A 9,804-nucleotide genomic window follows, 5' to 3' on the forward strand; every position below is an offset into this window, starting at 1 on the left:
TTTGTCACATATTCTAATTTCAGAATAGAGAAATACTTTACTTATTACATTAAATTTTGATTATGCTAGTACGCATATCCTTGATCTTTCATTATGATAGTTTATTGATATCTTGAGCATATGACCATTGTTCTAGACTATTTGTAATTCAGTTATCTTTCTTTGATAGTGTTTCTTACTAGATTGCCTAATATTTTAGATAAGTTGAACGCACCCACTCATATCCTATTTTCCTTACGCATTGTTTGTAACTAGGAAAATATTATAATGTTGGGACAACATCAAAGCATACCGATTGTTCAGGATGCTAACCTTATGGACTGGATGGTTACGAGAAAGGGTCAGGGATGGACTGGACCTTATATTTTATTAGGCCACAATGGGCCTGGGTACCCTATATGATTGTGGGCCTATGTGGATGGGCATAGATTCGTATTGTATCCCGATTGATAAGCGGGTTATAGTAATATGTTGGTTCTAGTGTTCAGTCTAATTTATTGTTGATCGTCGTTAGCGGCATTCCTTTTTAATTGCTAAAGTAAACAGTTATCTGTTGAGATTGCTTTATTTAGGGTGCGCTGTGCATTCGGTCCAAACCAAACTTTTTTCCGTTAACGGGAACTAAAATTGTGGGAAAACCCCTATCGAAAACTGAACCAAATTATATTCGGTTTTAACTGAAACCGAACTAAATAAATCGGTTATAACCGAAAATCGGATTGTAGAACTAAATTTAAGAAAAAAAAAGAAACTAAAATGATAAAAATGTCTAATATGAAAGTGCAATGTAGGTGCAGAAAGTTGATCAAAAGTGCAAAGTCCAAACTTCAATGATTGCTTGTTGCAGTCCTGTGAGTCTATGATTATTTAAGATATTATCAAAATCAAAAATCGAGTAATCAATCAATCGAATATATTCAAAATAGAGTTGAATATATTTACCTCAATATAATCAATCGAATCTAATTAATAATCGAATTAGAGAAACTAGAGTCGTAAAAGAACAGAACTCGGACGAACTTTTAACGAACTCGGACAAAATTTTAACGAACCGAACACTGTTCGATAAGCTTATCGGACAAAATTTCTTGTCCGAACTCGAGTTCCGTAATATTCGAACCGAACACGAACTGTTCGCGAACATCATTTATATTTTTTTTTATAACTATACTATATATTTCCGTAATATTATATTATTTATACATATAATATTATAACTATACTATTTTTTCGAACCGAACTCAAACTTAACGAACGAACCGCATTCGAACCGAACACGAACCGAACTCGAGTCGAACACCTTAAAAGTTGGGTTCGGTTCGTTAAGATTATCGGACAAGAAATGTTCTTCGAACTCGAGTTCGATAAACTTATCGGACGAGCTTATCGAGCTCGAACACGAACGAACCGGACGAGCTTAACGAACAGCTCGGTTCGTTTACAACTCTAAGAGAAACTAATGGTGAATCGAGAGGAGAGAAAAGAAGAGACTATGTAGTCGTAGAAGAGAAGAGATGAACATAATTGATCGGGTTTAAGCTCTTGTGATTGTGTACTTTATGCTGTGTAATTGTTTGGTTGGGTAAGTATCGGCTGTTGTTTGACTTAGAAGATAAGAGACAATGAGTCAGTGGAGTAGTACTGAACATAGACATATGTTTTAATAAATAGTAAATATTATACATTTTTATTAAATATTCGGTCATTAATTTGTTTTTTTGGTTAATCGCGGTTAATAACCAAATTATCGAAAAATCAAATTTCAGAATTTTTACTACCGAAAACCGAACTGAAATTTGAAGTTTGGTTAATCGGATCGAAATAATTTCGGTGATTCAGTACGGTTATCGGTTAACCGAACCGAATGCACACCCCTAGCTTTATTGATTCTTTATCCGATTCACCTTGTTTACGTTTGTTGATAATTGTATATATACATATTATGGACTTGTTGAGCAATTATGGGTTATGCTCGTTATTACTCCATTTATCTTTCAGTTAAGTTAGAAGATGAAGCTTATCCACACCCGAATGGCAAGGAAGCGTGTGAGAAGGCGGGACCCTCGAGTACCTATTGTGCTGGTACCTATTCAAGAGGAGAGTTTTGAGTTACCCACTCATGTGTAAATTATGTAGTGTGTGTGTGTTAAAACTGAACTAGTTGTAAAACTTAACTAGATTTTATTTTATAGTATGATTATTATGAGAGTTGTGTTGAGAATTTAAGTTGGGTTGTAATAATTGTTATGTTTTGGATTCTTAGTTCATACCAAAACATGAGATCGATCCATGATAGTTATAGGGGTCAGATGCATATTTATATATATATATATATATATATATATATATATATATATATATTACCCAAGTTGGTTTGTGATTATGATTGGCTAGTGAATGTCAAATCTAGACTCTGAATTTGGAGGGCGTCAGACTAATTGCCTATATTAAAAAAATATGAATAATTTTTATAATATAAAATTAAGTTTATTATTTTGAAGCGATATGAATCGCTTAAAATGTAGTTTCATAACTTAAAATATTATTTCTCGTTCATCTTTAAAAAGTAGATGGATCGGCAGGCATTAAGGTGTATAAAATGTAGTTTCATAACTTATTTTTAAAATTTTCTTTTTTGAATAAAATTTAAATATTTAATTCAATGTAGGATGTTTTTAAAATAATTTATCAAAATATATTTTATATAAACTTTAAAATATTTGTTTTAAACATTTTATTTCTTTTTAAAAGAAAAATGTTTTTAAAATAATTTATTAACTATACTTTATCTCACAAATACGAATGAAAATTTTCTCTTTTCTCTTTTTTCATAGGGTATGTGTATTCAATTAAGATTTTTAAGTTTTTTATAAGATTTTCATAGTCAATGAGTATTAAATTCAATTTTGAAAAATCCTTTAAAATCTCGAGTTATTCAATTTAGATGTTCAATAATTCATTAAAATCTTAGTGTAATCAATTAAAATTTAAAAATTTTATTAAAAACTTAAGATATTCAATTTGGACTTTAAAAAAATCCATTGAAATCTAATAGAATTCAAAAGTCCATAGATTTGATAAACCAGTGGATTTTGTTTAAATTGTTAGTATATTTTTAATACTTCAAAATCTCTCTAAAATGCATGAAATTTTAAACCAATTTTACATAAACTTCACAAAATCATTAAGACTCTATTTTTTCTATCAAAATTGTTAAAATCCGTAAACTGTTATTATTTTATCAAACTTGTCAAAATCACAAACTATTATAATCAACAAAAAAAATTTAAAATATGTGAATTGTTATCAATCCTCAAAATCTTAATTAAACACACCAAAGATTGAGTTAATCTCGTACTTAGGGCTGTAAAATGATCTGAGTAGAACCGGACACCCACGTGCTCAAGTATCGTATCAGTATACTTTTAGTGGGTCTGGGATCATATTATTCAGATACAAACCGATCTACCGTATTTTCATTTTCTAACCAGGTAGTTTATGATCCACTGGATACGAGTCAAATATGATCCACTAATATTAAATATCATTTTTATTTCAATTATTTAGATAATTGTTGGTATAAAATAAATATAATACTATAAAAATAATAACCATAAAAGTCATATTTTATTAGAAGTTAAAACTTATATAAGACATAAATAGTTATAAAATGATTATTTACTTACAAATATAATGGGTTGAAAATATATTCTACATATGGGGTCAAATCGAATATGAGTCTTGAATCATATTTGGATATTCAGGTAAGATTATTTTATAGAAAATAATATGAGACTTAATTTGAGCGGGTATATGAGTGCTCATATTCGGGGACATATTGTATCTGAGCTTAATTTTTCCGCCAGATTTGGATCGTTTATAAAAAAGGATATGAGATATGTATCATATTTTCGAGTCAGTTATAAGCCGAGATATCAGATATTCTGGATCAATTTACAGTTCTGCTCGTACCAAATACTAGTTTCGACATGAGTAGTGAACAGAACACCAAACATTTTATCGTGTTCATTGTTCAGATCAGTCTCAAATTCTTATCCCGAAACAAATTATAATTTTCGATCGAATCTCAAAAAAATTGTAGTCTAGTACTCCGTCAGTCTCTTTTTTGTTATCACATTTACTAAAAAAATTGCCCCAGTTGTCTCATTCTTATTACAATTCACATTTGAACATATTTTTTTCATATTTATCCCTTATTATTAGTTCCAATGTTTATAATAAATATATATACTTATAACTTAGCACTGAATGCAATAAATAAATAAATAGGGATATGCACGAAAACAAAGGAGGTGTATTCAATCAAGATTTTTAAGAATATTTAAGGATTTTCAAAATGTATGGGGTTCGGTTTAAATTTTGAAAAAATCATTCAAAATCTGGATTTATTCAATTTGGATTGTGAAAAATCTATTAAAATATGAGCGTATTCAATCTAGATTTAAAAAATCTATCAAAATTTTTGGGTATTCAATTTAGATTTTAAAAATTCCACTAAAAACTGATAGTATTCAAAAGTCTACGGGATTTGTTTTATTTATAAAATATGTGGATTTTGATGGATTTGATACTACATTTTTAGAGAGGTGTATTCAATTGAGATTTTAAATAAAATTTTTTGGATTTTGAAAATCTTAGCATATTCAATTTGGATTTTAAAAAATCTTTTAAAAACTGATGATATTCAATAGGGATTGAAAAAAATCTTTTAAAATATGGGGTATACAATTTAGATTTTAGAAAGTCCATTAAAATATAGGGGTATTCAATTTGGATTTTAAAAAATTCATTAAAATCTGGTGGTATTCAAAATTTCATGAATTGTTTTGTATTTTATAAAATTGTAAATTTTGATGGATTTGCTACTGTATTTTATGTTTTCAGAGTTATTAAAAAAAATAAAGATTTTGAATAATTTCAAAAATATTCACAAAATTATTAACATTCTACAAGAAATTTATCAACTCCGTCAAAATCTGCTAACAAAATCTCCTAAAACCCATGAATTATTACCAATTTTTCAAAATATTAACCAAATACACCCCTGAAAATTTAGAACTTAAAATTTTAGTTTTCCTCCATTGGACTGAGCTAATTATATAATCTTTCAGGCGTGGGAGCTCGGAACATTTAATCAAGACACTCACTTCTGCGACGTCTGTGCCATTTTTTACTGAAGTCCTAAATCACGGCTACTGCTACAAGTCTATCACCGAAACTCAGGTATCAAACACGTACATGATTATATATATTTTTTTATAAACCTGTAAATTGATTCATTCATTTGTGGGAAATCAATTTGTCCTCAATTCTTTTGTTATAAATGTGATATTCCCTTGGTTGAATTGTTTGTATTCCTGAGTCTCGAAATGATTGTATCTACAACTATTAATTTTAAATATATGTAGCGATTTTTCATGTGCTTATAGATATTGTAAATGAATATTGTTCGAATTTTTGCCCATTTTTGTATTCAGGCTCATGGCCAATGATGCTAGAAACGGGCGAGGACTCCAAGCAGTAGATAGAATCAGCAACTTGCCCGAAAACATAATACACCTCTTCCTACAACGCTTGTCGACTCATGATGCAGTAAGGACAACTGTTCTCTCGAAAACGTGGAGGAATATATGGGGAATGCACCCAAAACTATATTTGGATCAAAATTTTATCTCGCAATTGGTTTCGCAGAAGTTTTTTCACTTAGATGAACAAACTAAAATTAACAAAGTTTCGAGAACAATTAGTAATATATTATTAGCTCACAATGGCCCCATTTTGAATTTCGTTCTTTTCATTCCTAGAGATCTGCCTTTTCATCAAAGTACAGATATGGTTTTATGGATTAAAAACATATCAAACAATGGTGTTAGGGAACTGAAGCTTCGTAATGAATCACTACATGCCTGCACTGTTCCCTCTCATTTGTTTTCCTGTTCACAGTTAACTCGTTTGACCCTTGTGAGCTGCATACTAAATCCACCCCTTGGATTTGGAGGACTTTGTAACCTGGTTATGGTAGAACTTGAGCATGTGTTAATTAATGCTGATATGTTGTTCGGCACTAGACTCGAGGAATTGAATATGTATTTTTGCATTGGGATTGAACATTTGGGAAGCCAATTTAGATGTGAAAACAATCTCATCAAGTTGAGTATCGGGAACTGTGAAGAAATTGATTGGAAATGGTTTGAATACACCCAAAAGTTGCTAACTCTTAGCCTCTGGATGCATTTTGAAATGCCAAGTTCTGGTAAAGAAGTGATTAGTTTAGACAAGCTAGTCTGCAATATGCCTAGAATCCGTTCTCTTTACCTTGATGGCTTCTACCTCAAGGTAATTTTTAACATTCTAAAAGTTAGATCAAATGAAGTTGTTATTAACTAATATAATTAGCTGATCCAACGTCATGTCTCACAATTTAATTCATTCTTCGATGTACTTGTGTTTTTGTAAATAGATTTTGGAACCGGGTGCAGCTATTTTGAAGAGGCTTACAAGAGCTACGGAGAACTTGAGATTTCTGAAGCTTCACAATATTAAATTACATGATTTGGTTCAGATTCAACCAGTTCTTTGTTTGATCAGAAGTTCACCTAATCTGCAAGTTCTTAACATTGATCTGGTGAGAACTTTTTCACCCAACCTTATGATATTAAAGTTTTACCTTATTTGTTTTGATTAATTTTTAAGGATTCTGCTGGGAATGTCGTACTCATATAATCCCAAGAGAAATTGGATTATTTATCTCCTCTTCAAGTAAAATGAAATAATGTTTTAATCAAGTGATAACTTGCCATATCAAACAGTAGCATTAGATTATTAAATATACATGTTTTGCTGCATATGAATGTGGCCTTGGACATTTTTGGTTCACTTTGCCTTTCAACTTGTAACGGAAGTGTAATTCACAAAACATACCCTAGATGTCTTTATCTCTCCTGTTTACAATTGAACTTGTACAAGAAAGGAATGAGTTCTATTCTATAATAAATGCTTCAAAACTATAGCGATAGGTATATTTTATTTTGTGCATAAACCTAAAACTTCTTTTATTAGAAAACCGTGTTAGACCCGTAACCTAACTGTATTCGGACTAGGACTAATATGATTAAAATGCAGAGATAGCCCAACGGGCCTAAAGTAGGTTAAAGAAAGAAACACCGTAAAAGCCCCTCTCTGCAAGGCTTAAATTTGCAGAAATTTCTAGGCAAATGTGTGTTTATGCAATCAAAGTTCTTGTTATTGACCTTACTGGGAAGGATTCCCCTCTAAAAGGAAAGAGATAGGGATGAAGACAGGTTCACCATTGCACTGAAGAGAAAAACACACTTCCATTGATATTCAGAGTTTTGAGTTGACATGTAGTGCTTGTTGATCAGTTAACATTACAACTTCTTGTGAATTTTTTCGTCAAGCGATAAGAGGTCCTAAGAGTCGGGAGGACCTTCTAGAGGTTAAGTGGAAGCACTAATATTTAAAATTTGATTAAAATGTTAATATATGTAAGCTTAAAATTATATTATACTTGAATAATAAAAATGTAAACATAAAATGTTCTTACATATTTTCAACTTTTTTTTAATATAGTTATATCATAATAACTATTAATATGTTAAAGTTAAATAATTAGCAAGTCGACATCTTTGACCACTTAATACACTCAATGACCATTTGATCCGCTCAATAGGCCGCTTAATCACGCGCCTAATGATGGCCCTCCCTGTATTCCTCTATATAAGTGGCTTTACAAAATGAAAATATTTTTTGGTCCGATTTTGTATCAGCATCCGTTTAGGCGGCTGTTGAATTTGCTTTTTAGAACACTGCTATTAATGAGAGAAATGAGAGAAATGGGTTGGTTATGAAATTAAAAAGAATTTAAAAAGCATTACTAGGCATCTCAATTTTAGAAATCTATATTGTTCCTCTTGATTTTGTGCTCACTCCTACTACAAATGTGAAAGTTCCCTTTCTCATAGATACAGAACCACTTTCCCTGTTTAGATATTTTATCTTTTTTACTGCAATAAAGAATACTTACACCTTGCTCTTTATAGCTGATAATCACATTTAACTACTTTTTTACCCACTTTATCTCGAAAGTTTTGTTTTCACTCTTGAATTATGTCTTTTGTTTTCTCTTAATGTCATAACTCGTGTTTAGTATATCTGGCTAAGAATTACATTATATCCGGAAGTTTCTCAGGTTGTCTATTACAAAGTTGTGTTTAGTCCAATGATATTATCAGTCTATTTGTTGGCTAGCCAGGACAACTTGTCAGTTTTAGATATTGGTTTTGATTATTCACTACTCTATCTAACTTGAGGTGGACAAGTTACAACTTATGAGATACATATGTATCAGCAATGTTTCTCTTCGTAACATTACTCTTGAATGCATAAATATTATTAAGAAGTAACTGGATAACATTTACATTAATATTTCATACAACTTTTAACAGAAAAGAACTTTTTATATAGGATCATGAAGTACAGAGCAGTGATGGTGTGGACTTATCGGACCTCATGGTGTTATCAGACTACATGATTCTAGACAAACTCGAAACTATATTGATATTTTACTTGGTTGGTTCCCTCGCCGAGTTTCAGTTCATAAAACTTTTGCTTGCTTTGTCCCCTTCACTTAAACAGATTAATCTTAAAATGGAAGACATCGGAATTGATAATTCTACAGAAGAGTTGAGGATTTCAAGAGAGGTGTCGCAGATCCCTAGAGCATCCAAATCTGCACAGATCCGGTGGATGTAGTAGCGGGCCTAGCTAGTGGCAGGGCAGACATGTGCTGGGAAGGAAATGTTGAAGCATGTAAACTTCAAAATGTTTTGGACTGTAAGTGGTGGAGAAGAGTTGTAGTTCTAGCTTGGGCATATTGAATCTTTTTTTCCCGTTATAAATTCAATTGGTTTGAAACGAACTCCACAAGTTGAAAAAGTTTACCGTATCTTGTAAATTTAAGACGTGAAAGATATGTTTGTGGTTTTTTGCTTTCATTATGTTTGATTGGTTCTTTAATCATAAATATTGATGGATCCCCCGCATTTACAAAAATCCAACAATAAAAATGCACAAAACTCATGAGAGTTAGTGCTTACTGTGTGTCATTGGGCATACATTAAAAAGACCGTTTATAAGAACTCCATATAAATTTCTAGTCTAATGTTATTTATGAACACCGTATCTCAACAAGTGTGCTTTTTTATAAGTTAGTTTATATTAATCGTTCATGACAGACCTTTTTTTTTGTTTCCTTGTCAACCTCTGACTTTTATTAAATCCCTTTTGATGACATAGACTAATACACAGAAGGCTTCAAAAAGGTTCCGGGATACAGGTTATCCTATCATACATTCCTACGGTCATTTGTCCAAAACCGAAGATCACCACTATATCAAGTTTGTATTGTCTCCGGGATGCTTTTAATAAAATTGATTGATAAATAAATATTTTAATTAGTTATTTGTATTTTTATCGTACATGAATAATTATCTAATCGAAAAAACTCCTCTAACTTTTTAAAAATTAACTTATTGAATATAAACACTATTTTAATATGTTAATTTCGGAACATTAATATTAGAATCAAACTACTAATTAGGCCGGTGGCCCGCTCTAACACTATGTTACATAAACTTTTTTTTGGAGAGAAAAGAAAAGAAATGCAAAGAATAGATTTCTTCGGCTTGTTCCTGACCAACTTTTATGAAAGAAATAAAAAGAAAGCCGCGGATTTGAAAAAAGTTTTCTTTATTTTTGTTTCCA

The 9,804-nt window shown here is 30.9% G+C and overlaps 1 protein-coding gene across 1 annotated transcript; it reads left to right on the forward strand.

Annotated features, from left to right (window-relative positions):
• Nucleotides 1-5,109: 5,109 nt before the first annotated feature.
• On the forward strand, nucleotides 5,110-8,793 carry LOC141664663 (F-box/FBD/LRR-repeat protein At1g13570-like). Its single transcript, XM_074470616.1, has 4 exons — nucleotides 5,110-5,244; nucleotides 5,499-6,357; nucleotides 6,482-6,646; nucleotides 8,506-8,793. Exons 2-4 carry the CDS (start codon nucleotides 5,503-5,505, stop codon nucleotides 8,791-8,793), a joined length of 1,308 nt encoding a protein of 435 aa, XP_074326717.1. The 5' UTR covers nucleotides 5,110-5,244; nucleotides 5,499-5,502.
• The last annotated feature ends 1,011 nt before the right edge of the window (nucleotides 8,794-9,804 follow it).

The sequence above is a fragment of the Apium graveolens genome, chromosome 6 (genome assembly GCF_009905375.1).
Source record: "Apium graveolens cultivar Ventura chromosome 6, ASM990537v1, whole genome shotgun sequence".
Lineage (NCBI taxonomy): Eukaryota > Viridiplantae > Streptophyta > Magnoliopsida > Apiales > Apiaceae > Apium > Apium graveolens.

Bases quoted from the DNA above. Each gene is read 5' to 3' on its own strand.
- LOC141664663 (XM_074470616.1), top strand. From the start codon at position 5,503: ATGGCCAATGATGCTAGAAACGGGCGAGGACTCCAAGCAGTAGATAGA. The intron at 6,358-6,481 runs GTAATTTTTAAC...TTTTGTAAATAG, and splicing joins TTGATGGCTTCTACCTCAAG to ATTTTGGAACCGGGTGCAGC. The intron at 6,647-8,505 runs GTGAGAACTTTT...CTTTTTATATAG, and splicing joins AAGTTCTTAACATTGATCTG to GATCATGAAGTACAGAGCAG.